Consider the following 13,778-nt stretch of genomic DNA (forward strand, 5'->3'; position numbering starts at 1 on the left):
GAAATGCATGAATCAACTTCATACAACAAATATCCAAACTAGCAAGTTACACGTAATGAGCATGTTGCATGTACTGTTTTATTGAAAGTATTGCTTTCAAGATTTAAGATTAAATATTAAGGATTTTTAGGTTAAGTATTTTTTTCAAGATTTTACTTGGTTTTGAATTAAGTAATTAGAATCACATGTTTATACATTTAACAATTATTTCCCTGAACACAAAAATGAATTAGGTTATTGTTTGGCCAATTCATATTCGCGCGTTCCCTCCAATAAACTACTACTCCAAAGGAAGAAAAAATATTGCCAATTTCAGTCACAATTTTGTTTATTATTTTTTGCCAAGCTTTCTATCTAGGGCAGTGGTCAGCAGCCTACGACCCGCGGGTCACCTAGTGACCCCTGGGAAAAGTTTTGTAAACAATTCTTAATTACGACGAATGGTAGGTATTCTTGCCAACGAATTAAAGTGTGCTTGTATTGAGATGTGTTCAAAATGTGATGTAATCTCCTAACATTTAATTATTTCTTTCAAGTTAAGTTATAAATAAGGATTTGATAATTAATTTGTAATTATTTGTTTAAAATATATTGGATTATCCTATAAAATTTGTTTATTTTCTGTAATCTAATTTAAAATAGAAGTGATGTGACCCACCAGCAAAATGTTTTGAGAAAAAATAGAAAAATGACCAACTTTTAAAAAACGTTGCCGACCACTGAACTAGGGACACTAGGTCATCTTCAGGGCTTATGCTTATGACAATTGTAATGATTTTTATATTTTAAACATTTTTCTTTATTTTGGATTAATGATTCAGTTACCAAAGACGATGAACAATATTCTACTTTTCTAACTTTATGATTCCAAATAATTACTCATAAACAAAACCTGCAGAACTCTTAATTACTGACTAGTTTTCATGAAATTTACTTTCTCTTCATTAAAAAGTTTCACTTTTTATAAACATATAAGCAGCTCATATACCCACTAGGTAACCTTCTTCACATAAGATCTAGTTTTTAACTCAAACGTAGTGGAAATCAATTTCTCTACACCAAACTGATAAATCAATTTTCGATGATAAATGAAAATCCGAAACGGATCAGAAACTTGAAAAAAAAAATTGTTATAAAAAGTTTTTTTGTGTAATACAAACCAATATGTTTTTTACTTAATTTCTTTATAATCGCAGTATTGCACCTTCTTTGTGTTTTTGTTATATAGATAAAACAAGATGGGGCGATTCTCGGGAAAAAAATGCCGCCTTATTTCCATGTTTTGGCTTACGGCGGGATTTTTCTTAGTGGAGATAATAGTGGGCTACGCAACTAATTCTATGGCCCTAGTTGCTGATAGCTTTCATATGTTAAGTGACATTGCTGCCTTAGTGGTAGCTTTCTTGTCAGTTAAGGTGAAGTATACAATCATATTATTTATATAAAATAAGCTAGTAAACTAAGCTTTTCAACTTTCTATTAGTAGGTTACACTCGAGTTCAGTCAAGTTTATATCGTTAAGTAAAGAATTTAACATTATTGTTTTCCACCCGGTTGAATTCAGAGCTTAATGTTCAACAATCTTCCATGGGTTGCGTGTTGTAGACACTAACTTTTTCTTTTGAACAGAAACTATGCTGCCCCTACTACCCGTTGGGATTATCTACATATTGCGCAGGTTTATGAGCAGTTTTGGAAGCTGCATAAGTTCACGAGTGTCCTTGAACCTATTGTCCGGCCATCTGATTATATTTCTTGTATAATACTTTCGTGGGGAGATCACGGTGTGTATTGTTCTTTATATATCCTGAACGTACAGCTAAACGCCTTTATAAACTCCTTGTCTGATGTTCTAAGTTTTCTTTAAGAAACAAATGACTTCTACTTATTAGATCAATCTGAATTTAAGGTCTATAATTGTACGTAAAAAAAGCAATTGTCTGTGAACCAAATCTCTTGAATCCAATATCGTTTGAAAAATAGTGCTAATAGTGAAATTTAATAGACTGAACTCATTTTTAATTCAATAATCATTATATTTTTTATATGATTGAATAATAATTATTTTTGTTATTACATTTTTAAATAAAAGTATTAGTGCGCTATATGTACCAGTCTAAAATGGCTTTTGATTGATTTAATAAAATTTCAATGGCGGGCTTAACGTCCATCTACAAATTAGGAGTTGTAGACAGAGGCGGAAGTACATACTTTAATATTAAAATTTTTTCTAAAAAATAAAAAGTAGCTTCGCGAAGTTCTTAATGGGAATCTTCCACTTACAAGTCCACGTTCATTACCGAGATCAACACCACCGACCTCAGCAGACATTTAATAATATGGTATAGGACCCTTGAATTTAGTGCTAGAAGTAGATTTAGACAGGTTCACCGCTTGAATTAAACACAAAAGTCATTTATCCAGAAAGCGGAACAGTAATAATTCCATAACATTTCCTCAACAGGTATCACCAAAGAAATGGTCAAAAAATACTTTTGGGTGGGCCAGAGCAGAGGTATTAGGTGCCCTTGTAAATGCTGTCTTTCTTGCAGCTATGTGTTTCTCTATTACGGTCGAAGCAATAAAAAGGTTAGTAGTTCTAAGAGTAGTATTTATTGATTTATTTTTTATTCTTAGTAAAATTTCATTCGTTTAGATTTTCTGTTGAGTTATTTTTGCTGGAAACATAATTTTGAAATTCCATGAACAAGAAAAAATGGTCTAGACATCGGTCTGTATCTGAACAAAATATCTCAAAACCCTAAAATCGCAGAAAGCTCAAATTGCTATTCTATCCCGATACTATGGATTTTGACTACTGTATAGTCCGATTTTTTGTTTTCGCCTTGATGTCTCGAAAATGAATCTAACTACTTTCTTTGAAATTGGTGTACTAAGTGCACTTACATATAATGCCAATCATCTTTATTTGTTACATTGTCCAAAAGAAATTGATTTTTTGGGAGGACTACCGTGTTGACGTTTTCTTTAAAGTGCCACAGCAGGACAACGTTAGGTTCAGTCTACATACTATAAAGAAATATTAAATATATCGATGAAATAACAAGGCTGGTTAAACTGGATTAAGTGCACATTTACATTTATTCTTTAGAAAACTTATTACAATTACAATTTGTAAAAACTGCAATAAAGTGAAAGTTGTGTGAGAGTCATTCCAGATTGTTTAAAAATATATTCAAAATATTTCTTGTTTCCAAAATATTTCTCCAACCAACTGTCTTCTTGATTAATAAATCACCTCGGTTTAATGTTTCTCAGATTTATCAAAGTTGAAGAAATCCGTGAGCCTAAGTTAATTGTGGTCGTCGGCTCTCTTGGACTAGTTGTAAACATTATTGGACTCTTCCTTTTTCATCGTCAGTATTGCAACTTTTTAAAACCTTATATTAACTAATTAAATAGCTGAAGATTTATTTTAATGTAGTTTAGTCGTTTTTTGCTTCCCCCAGAACATGGAAGTGGTTACCATGGTCACAGTCATGGTGCTCTTGGGAAGTCTACTTCACGGCTCACTCATATGATTGCCACTGACGATAATGAGAATGACGAATCATTCTGTGCGGCTTCAGCTAACAATCCGCCGCTAAATAATGACTCAGATGATATGAATCATACGCACAATAGTTCTGCCCACCTCAATATGAGAGGAATTTTTCTACATGTCTTGGCAGACGCTCTTGGATCAGTTATAGTTGTGGTGTCAGCCTCGGTAAGTTTTATTTTAATTCTTTAATACCTAGTCTTGTGTTTAAAGATCAGATAATAATAACCTAGCAATTTTAGCTTTATCTACAAATTCTTAGGAAACAAAAATATTTTTCATACTTCATACTTCTTTGACTTCCATTTGTATGAACAGTTTTCCCCAAGGCCATTTGTCTAAATAAGAGCAGTCAGTAATACGGTATAGAAGATCGTCTAATCTGAGTTCGGGTTTATATTTTAAAGGGTGGGAAGAAGGCAGATGGCGCGCGTTACCTGACAGTCACACCTAATTATAAATCCTTACTAGAAACTTTTAAATGAAATGCTTGCCAACTATATTTCCGAGGTGCATACTTTTCAAATAGTTTTAAGAAATTGCAAATTAGAATGGTAATAGTTGCAGTAAGAGAAGGTCGTACGAGTTTCTTACTAGATTCTTGATCTCCTTTTCTTCAAATATTCAGAGTGAAATGGTTTATTAATGTTAAATGTCAACTGTATTAACAAAATGTATGTATAGTAAACTTGCCGAAATGATTTAAAAAAATATTTTAACCGCTCTTCAGCTTACTACATTCATCGAAACAAATATTGACAAGCATAACCATTAATTAATATTTTGTTAAATAGGTTGTGTGGTTGACTTCGTGGCCTTACAAATGCTATCTTGACCCTGGACTGAGTCTTTTCATGGTTGGGCTAATCCTGCATTCTTTGTGGCCATTACTCAGAGACTCATCATTGATTTTACTACAAACAGTCCCAACTCACATACAAGTGGACGCTATTGAAAAGAAATTGTTAGACAACGTAGATGGAGTATTGGGTGTCCACGAATTTCATGTCTGGCAGTTGGCCGGGGATCGGATCATCGCATCCGCTCATATTAGGTTTGTTTACATTATTTTTTTAAAAATAATTATATTCCATTTCTTTTTTTAAGGTTTTTTCTAATAATTTTTTTTTTTATAAGATCCTGTAGACCCGGAGAAAAAGTTTGGTAAAAATCGAACAACGGGAATAGCCACTCTACAGAAATGATTTGTTTCATTTTCTTTAATGTGTGATCAAAAAAGAAATCCAGTAATTTCGTTGTAGTCAATTAATTTTACTGAAAACTTTTTCCCCGAAAAATTATGTTATGGTTTCTGAAAGTGGGATTAACTTAAACTTTCTTTAAAAGCGTCATTTTAATTTCTTTTAAATTTGAAGGAAATCGGTTTACTGGAATTGCGATTTTACTGAGTAATTTTTAAGATGTTCGAGTTTTTCTCGATAACTGCTATAACTGTTCTATTTAACTTTAATTCATATAAAGTACATGTAACGATCACTTTTATTTTGAAAAATTTTTACAAGGAAAGTCATATTTATGAGGGATTGTCTCAAGTCCCTCAAGTTCTTTTCGCAATTTTGTTTATTATAGTGAAACTACATACTGATTAAACCAACAACAGTGTACTTTTATTTTGAAAAAAAACATGTAAATTAGGAGTTTAAGTGTCGCATTTAGCAAAAGTCTGCTATTGTTTTAAACTAGATATTTAATGTTAAGTATATTTTCGTTTTATGTACGTTACGTGATATTTATTTGTTTAAACCGACTGTTTATAATTTATATGGCCGATAAAAACGCTTTTTCAAGACCAATATCCAGAAACCCATGCTCAGTTTATATTCGTTCTACGTTTTGTATATGTGTAATAATTTTACTATATTGAAAGTAAAATGAATTTTTTTATAGTGTGTACAAATACAGCATCAAGAAGTGTTACAGGCAAACTGCGTGTAAACACTAAACAAAACATCTTTATTGTATATTTATGTAAGTCAATACGTTTTTACACAGATGTCGAAATCTATCGGAATACATGAAAATAGCTGAAAATGTCAAAAAGTTCTTCCACAATGAAGGAATACACTCTACTACCATCCAGCCTGAATTTATAGAAGTTGACAACATTGACAACGTAAGTTTACTGATTTATAATTGATGAATTTGATTATAATAAAACTTTACTATGACAGCCAACTCGAGAGACTACACCACCTAAACCTTCTCGGCGTCCAAGTTTTGCTATTTATGTTATGGAACCAAACTTCACTCTTTCTGGTTATTTCTGCTCGTAAGAGGTAGTTTTTCGATCTTGACAAATTTTCTACATTGAATTTTACTGGAGATCGATGTTTTAAAATCTACTGAATACAGAAAAAATCGTATGTATTCATGTAATTAGTGTGTTGAAGTGTGACTTTACTGATAAGACTTTTTAGATAACGAAAAATTGGTTTTAAGGGGGTAGGGGGTTTTGGAGGAACTTCAACGTCCATCTAAAGTGCTCTTTCGCAACTCTTAAGTAACTTACTATCTTCTCAAAGAACAATAAAAAACATTGAGAGAATTCCAAGTTTGAGAAAAACTCTCATTTTTTAATTTCGTTGAAAGGGATTGTACTATACATACTATATTTCTACTATATTTTTTATACTATATTTCTTTATTTTAAAGTGATAATTGCACTGATTAATATATACATGTATATAATAATAATAATAATTATTGTTATTATTATTAATTTATTTATTTAATTCGAAACATTTTTCCAGATAAATTTATTTGAAGTGGTTTCTTCATAATCTAAATTGATTTCAATTGTTGTGGGAGTAAGACAACTTACTGTCACTGTACTGAATGTAGTCTGACAATCCAGCCTTTTTTTGTAGCTGCCAGATGAGCGATTAGTACTTCCTTTCGGGTATTTTATTTGAGAAAACTAAATATCTTTCAAATTAAGTTATAATTGTAGTTGTGTGAGTGTTTACTTATTTGGTACATTTTAGTGAGATTCTGGGGAGTTTACATTTAGCTTTAAAACCGAAACCTAGAAAATGTGGTGTAGGTCCTCAGTGATGGATAATATCGCTAATTCAATCCGTCATAGTAGTCACTGTTTTATTGTTGACCGATTTCGACTTTTATCTATCATAAGAGGTTGATTAATCATTGTAGCGAATTTGATTTGAAATAAGTTCCCGTCTCACACTACTCACTGAATGGGGGACATTACATGGTGTGGTTGAGTGTTATAAATGATGTTAATGAATAGTAAAACATTTTGTAAAAATACTGAAATAAAAGTAATGAAACCTTGTCATTATTTTAGGGTTCTGTAGGTTTTTTGGGCAGTTAATGTTATAGAATTGAAAAGTTTCAGTTGCATTTTATACGAGAGAACGCACGAATTTAAGAAGGGAACTCAGACATACTTATCCCGCCTCATATCCCATAAAATATCATAGAAGTTAGTAAACTGCTGTAAGTTTCAGAGGCACATTAAAAAGTATAAATCTGAAACTAAAAGATGTAAACGCGCAATAGAATATCTATCAATAACTCTATACGAATCTACCGTCAAGTAAAATCAAATTCAGATTTAACAGTAACTTTTAGTGTGGATAACGTACTAGATTCCTTCGCGGAGATAATGGGTTCGAATCCAGCTGCTGACTATTAAATTTTCTCTTCCTAGGTAGGAGCTTCTTACTGGTGATGGACTGTCTGTGACGGGAGAACATAGTCGGAGATGTTCCGAGTGCCAATGACCTTAGATGTTGACGCGTCTTAAATAAAAACTCCTTAACAAAAACTTACAGTTTTAAAAGTTAAGTATAAGGGTTGATTAAACGCCAAAAGGTACACAAATCAGCAGTTCCCAACATTTCATTAATACTTCATTGATATAATTTAAGTAATTTTACTGCATTAACTTTTCCTTCACATTTTTTAGAATTTATTAGATGTCACAAACCCTTATGCTGGCCATTTTCGTCTACAAAATATTTACTCAAGTAGCACACCATTTAACTTAGATTGTCTGTAATATCTATTTATCTATAATAATCAAACTATTAATCACAGGTGAAAAAAAAAACGTTATAAAAAATATAAAAAAAATAAGAGGCTAAAAAATTCATAAACTTTTTTTACATCAATGATTTTATGCATTTATTTTTATTTTTAAATAAAAATCATTGGTTTAAGTTCATTCTTCGATTAAAGTAATTGTTATTTTATGTTGTAGTCAAACGTTTGTAATAATAAGTAATAAATAATCTGGCTTTATCGCAAATAATGTAGTTTTCTTCAATTACATTCTCAATCTAGGTGTTCTTCCCACAATGTTATATATATGTAATATAAAATAAAGAAAATAAAGATATGCATATTTTTAGGACAGCTAATTATTCCAGTATTTTACCATAAGTAAAATTAGGGGGACTAAATTAAATTACAATTGAGAAATGAGTAAATATTGTTGAATAATCTACTTGTTATTAAATGTATGTTATTTGTGCTCACGAATATTTCGGTAAGACGAATTTAAGACTGAAATATTGTTTTGAATCCTCCGTGATTGAAATTTAAAAAGTGGCCGACTCTAACTTTGTTTTTTTCTACTTTAACATGCATGTATATGTGACTACTCAGAATAATTCATCACTCATTTTATCATAATTATAATAAAAAAATATTATGAATGAACTGGCCAGCATAAGGGTCTGTGACATCTAATAAATTCTAAAAAATGTGAAGGAAAAGTTAATGCAGTAAAATTACTTAAATTATATCAATGAAGTATTAATGAAATGTAGGGAACTGCTGATTTGTGTACCTTTTGGCGTTTAATCAACCCTTATACTTAACTTTTAAAACTGTAAGTTTTTGTTAAGGAGATTTTTGTACCTTTTGGATAGATTTTCCTTTTTGTCTATTTGCAAAGTTACGTCTGCTTTACAGATTTTTTAAAATTTGGAATAAGCTATTCTATCATTATAACCTGATAAGGTGTTAAATCGGAACCGTAACTACCACTGGAGAGATCTTTTTAAAGAATGATTATAGTTGCGGTCCCCAAACCATCCTCAATAACCATTTTTTTGAGAAAGCGTTTTGAATAAAATAGGAAGGTATTTGTACGTAAATAGCAAAATTAAACTGCGATTTCAGTACTTCCTTTTAAGAGGAGCAAGAAAAATAAACTGCGATTACAGTACTTCTCCCTAAAAGGCAAAGATTTTGAATCGAACGACAATTCATTGATGTAAATCGGTTCACTCATTGATAATTTTAACGATTGCAGTACTTCCTCTTAGTAGGTGTAAGAGCATGATGGCACTTCACAGCCACGTAGAGGAGCTTTAACCACTTATTTGAGCTAAATTTTATCAAAATCGGACTATGCTTTGTAGAAATATTGGTAATAATAGTTTTAGAAAGGGCCTTATTTGGGTGGGGCGAACTCCCCTCCTTATGAGGCATAGCGTCGAGACTTTTAAAGTACAAATCTGTACAAAATTTCGATTCGAATGACACTTCATTCATGAAAATCGGTTCACGTGTCGATAATTTGAAACGATTGCTATACTTCCCCTTAACAAGTGTAAGAGCAGATCGTCGCTTTATTGTTAGGTAGGGGAGCCCTAACCCTATCATCCTACCAAATTTTATCAAAATCGGGCCAAGATTTACAGAGTAATTAGTAATAATAATTTTGGAGGGGGCCTTACATAAAGGGGGCTAACTCCTCTCCCATTCGATGTACAGGGCCGAGACCCCCAAAAGGCACATCTACATAAAATTCCGAATCGAAAGACACCTCATTCATGAAAATCGGTTCACGCGTTTAGGCGCTACGTTGTTTACAAAAAAGGTAACAAGAACAACAACAAGAAGAAGAAGAACAAGAACAAGAACATTTTTTGAAAAAGCCGTTTTTGCTCATTTTCGGCAACTTTTTTCTCGAAACCTATTAGATCTGGGTGGTTGCAAAAAAATTACAGTTATAAAGGAGGATTTGCCCTATATTATAAAGAAAATTTGGGAATTTTATCTTTTATAGAAAAATAGAAAAAAATTGTCAAAGTTGGGTGTTTTTCAACGTTACACTTTTTCGTGCAGTTTTTGATGGTCAACCCTTATACAACTGTCCTACCGGACAGTTTTAATAAAATAAACTTGTGTTTGTGAAGGATTAGGAATAGGACACACTACGACAGCAGTTTTGTCTGAATAATTTGTAGCACATCTTGTACGCATCTCCGTTCCACAGTTGAAGAAAGAATTCGGTATATTTTACACAATGATGATTTACTTTTCATACTCAAACAAGATGTAGACATTTACAAATAATTGTCTCACCTAAACAACCTTCGCCCCAATTTAAATTACACATGAATATGTGAATGGTAAAACTCTTACCTTCCTGAATATCACTTATTAAAAGAGACAACAACTTTTAATATGGAAAGCCACGTCCACTGACACTACTATACATAACAGATACTACCATCCTGTTCAACTTAAACTAGCCGTACTTAGCCGCCTGACAAACAGATTAATAAACGAGACTTCTACATTTGCATAATAGCAACATATAACGGTTACACTAACAACATTATTAATAAATTAGTAAGAAAAAACAAACATTCCCAAAACAAAGTCAAAACCAAGTCCAAAACCCACGCATGTTTGCCACTTTTATTTACATCGGAAATGAGACATTGAAAGTATGCAACCTTTCCAAGAAACTAGGCCTCAAAACTGCGCTTGGGACCGATAACAAACTGGGAAACAGTACACAAATCGAAATTACAACCCTTATGACAACAGCGGAATTTACGAACTAGTTTGCCCAAACTTTGGTAGCACCTATATTGACCAGTGCGGGTTTTACTTTTCTTAACATTTTAAATAACATATGTACGTTCTCAGCATGTAACCTTCCTCACTTAGTCAGAAATGTGTGAGACGGAAATATAGTTGAAGTCAAATGCACTATACACCTGGTTAATCAATTTCTAGGGATGTATAAAAGTCAGAAATCGGTCAGGGATACAAAAACGTGCGTGCTACGCCGGATGAAGTAAATGATAAGAAACCTAGTAATTTGAAATCCTTAGTGTGAGAATGACGCTGTTTTCATCGGTTACCTGAAACCCTGTTAAAATAAGTGTCTCTGATTTGTTACCTCTGTTCGAGGCAATTTGTTGGTTTCCGTGTATCAACTACATTAGGAAAAAGATTTATTTAATGGTTAGCATTAAATATTGTAAAAATTTTGCTGTCCAGGCCCCTGTAGAAGATAGACTGAACGAGGACTGCGTTTTGGATTGCCCTAAAACCGATAAGCCTTGCACATTTTCCACATGTTGTGGACCATCTAAGCAAGTAAGTATTGTAGATTCGTATTTTTACTCGATATTTATTTAAAATTATAATGTTTATATTAATTGGTATTCTCGTTCAACAATAGTGAGATGTTGACTTCTCATCATTATTATAGTTATTAATATTATTATTGTTGGTTTTCTTTTGTTAACTTACGAATTTTTCTATTCGTTTTGTTTTGCGGCTGCACTTACAAAACAAAAAGTACTAATCTCTGAATATATTATTGCTTATTATTGAATGATCTAAATTTCTGAATTTTTTTCTGTTGTTTTTATCTGTGTTGTTTTCATTTTAAATATTTTTAAATTAAAAGTGCACTTGATGCAAAGAAACTCGGAATTTCTTGGTTATTTCCAACTCTTATCTGTTCATTAGATATTATTATTTTAATTAGCTCAGAAATCGACTTTTAAAAAATCACTGTTTATTTGTGAAGTATTTAGAAACAAGAATTGATTGCCTTGTTAAAGTAAATCAAAACTTGGAATTAAGAAAATAGAATTATTATCTCGCTCTGGTGCAGCAGACTAATGGTTTGAGATGTTGTTATTATCGATCTGACTTGAAAAGATATTCTAGGGGAAAAGACGATGGTATGATCGTATCGCATCCACTTTGTGGCTGAAAGTTGAGAAAAGGACACTTCTCCATTGTTCTGTGTCTATATGAGTAAATTTAAGTCGTGCTGTTCAATGCGTGTGTGGCTGCATGACATGAGAGTCATGAGAAGTCAGGTTCATTGACTTGTCAGTCTATGTAAGCTCTATCCAGCTCCGTTCATTTGGTCACACTTCTCATCTGAACTTCACGAACCTCGCGAAGGAGAGAGATGGTTTTAAAGCAGTTTAAAAACGTTATTCTCGTCTGTATGCTATTTTCTAAACATTTTTCGTTATTATTCTTTGCGGCTGATTCGGGCTTTTCTAGTTATTACTCCTCATCCACTTTAACATAACAATCATTTAGTACCGTTCTTGACTGGCAATATAACAGTACTACAGTACTGTAATCCTAAACATGTACTTTCTTCTAACAGCACCATGGTTTGTACGCAATCTTTATAGTTAAACTGATCGTAACGATTATTATTTATTACTGAGGAATTCCTTTTTACCCCAAGAACATCTTCCTGAAAACAAATCATCATTTATATATCGAATGTGTTCTGTAAAAAGATAAAATTACTTTTGTAAATTATTGTTTCATTTCCTTCTTTAATCATCATTAAAAAAGAAATTGTAAGTGATAAACAAAAAACTGAAAAAATTAGAGGAGATAAATTAACCGATACCTCAAATGACCAAGTTGTTCCTTTTTTTGCAGCAGAATTTATCAACTACTGAGGGTGAAATAGATCGATAAATTTTGTTTTATTGGTTATAGGTCTACAAGATAAACCATTTTTGAGAATGTAAAAATTGGAATATACTTCATTGTACAAGTTGTTAGAGTGTAAAATTCGTTGGAAATAGTAATAGTAATAATAATAGTAATAGGAAAAATAGTAGTAAAGATTATCTATCGCAGTATTGTGAGCGAATACTAAGGGCGCCTGATTTAGGGAAGTTTCATATAACTACCATATAAATACAAGCTAATAAATAAATAAATGCTATTAGTCTACTCAGAAAATTTAATCATTACTATAATTCAATAGCTGTTAACCTTTTTTACTCGTGTTCTCTGCATAAACTTATAATTTTTGTCGTCTCTGATTATAGTAATATGTAATTATTTAAATTTTTCAAGATTTTCAAGCAAAGGCCTTACAATAAAACACGATGTTTAAGCAGCTCCCAATTAGTTTTCATATTCACTCGAGCTGACACCCTCTTTTAACACAAGTAAAGGAGGGCAAACGTTGAACCCCAAAAATTGAACCTAATGCTTTTCACTGAAAGCTGATAGATAATTAATTCCAGCAAAGAGTCTTAGAAAATTTGGTGTTTTTCGTATTCAAAGTGTGGGGATAGAAACTAACCGTGATGCACAAAAATTAATGAGTTTTTAACCTATTTTAGACGTACCAGTACAATTTTTTTACACCATTGCTTATGACAGCCCTTAGGCTGTCCCCCTTGTTAAGGTTCTTACAATACGATATTAGCCATAATCTATCAGCCAGAATTATCCCACTTCTAGTCCATTTTTTTATTTTTCTAAAGCGGCTACACTATTTTAAATTCCAGTTAGACCAGTTGCTCTATACCACCACAATCCATAGGGCTATTGCGGCACACACCAACTAGAGCAACATTCTGTCTGTTTCATTAGACTTAAGAATCTAATCTTGGATCCTAGGGCACTGTGTTGTTAGAGCATCCTTTACAAATTTCTCAGGATGATTACACGCAGCATTAACTGCTATGTAAGGTTTGAAGGCTTGAATTTTTCTTCTCCAAAAAACCAAACTCTGAATCAACAATTCATTAACATTCGCAGAATATTGCAGTGCCGTTGAAAAACTCAATTGCATTAAAAAAAAAAAAAAAATCCCAAGAAAATTCTTTTAACAAGACGGAGGAGCGATTTCAGTTGGAAAGAGAGATTCCATTATTTTTGTCTTTAGTGAGAGAGCAATAAGTAGTTTTTTTCTTGTTTATATTTTTGCAGATTAGGAGTTATAGATAATCAAGTATAAAATTAGTTTTATAATGTACTTAAATTCGTGTAAACGTGGAAGTTTTCATATATTTTATATGGACTTTAAAAAAAAGGATTCATAGAAGTAAGACATGCTGTAAATATGCCTACTATATATATCGCTCTTTTGTATGTAAGTAAGCATGTTGTATCAATTTTTTAATTTTTCTATTTTCTT

General features: G+C 32.0%; 1 protein-coding gene across 8 annotated transcripts in view; it reads left to right on the forward strand.

Annotated features, from left to right (window-relative positions):
- Positions 1-13,778, forward strand: part of ZnT63C (solute carrier family 30 member 1) — a 44,865-nt gene that overhangs the window by 10,407 nt on the left and 20,680 nt on the right. For 7 of the 8 annotated variants that reach the window (XR_012461407.1, XM_074137968.1, XM_074137967.1 and 4 more), the window contains 7 exons: positions 1,229-1,415; positions 2,465-2,589; positions 3,280-3,377; positions 3,471-3,730; positions 4,357-4,616; positions 5,576-5,696; positions 10,856-10,954. Coding sequence is in view for 6 of the 8 variants with exons in the window: in XM_074137968.1 (XP_073994069.1) it covers positions 1,239-1,415; positions 2,465-2,589; positions 3,280-3,377; positions 3,471-3,730; positions 4,357-4,616; positions 5,576-5,696; positions 10,856-10,954 (1,140 nt within the window). In the remaining 2 variants the exon portion in view is untranslated. Of the gene's footprint in view, positions 1-1,228; positions 1,416-2,464; positions 2,590-3,279; positions 3,378-3,470; positions 3,731-4,356; positions 4,617-5,575; positions 5,697-10,855; positions 10,955-13,570; positions 13,734-13,778 lie in introns of all 8 variants that reach the window. The other variant, XR_012461406.1, reaches the window with a different exon arrangement.

The sequence above is a fragment of the Rhodnius prolixus genome, unplaced genomic scaffold (genome assembly GCF_049639745.1).
Source record: "Rhodnius prolixus isolate KJV_2025 unplaced genomic scaffold, Rpr scaffold_11, whole genome shotgun sequence".
Classification (NCBI taxonomy): Eukaryota; Metazoa; Arthropoda; class Insecta; order Hemiptera; family Reduviidae; genus Rhodnius; species Rhodnius prolixus.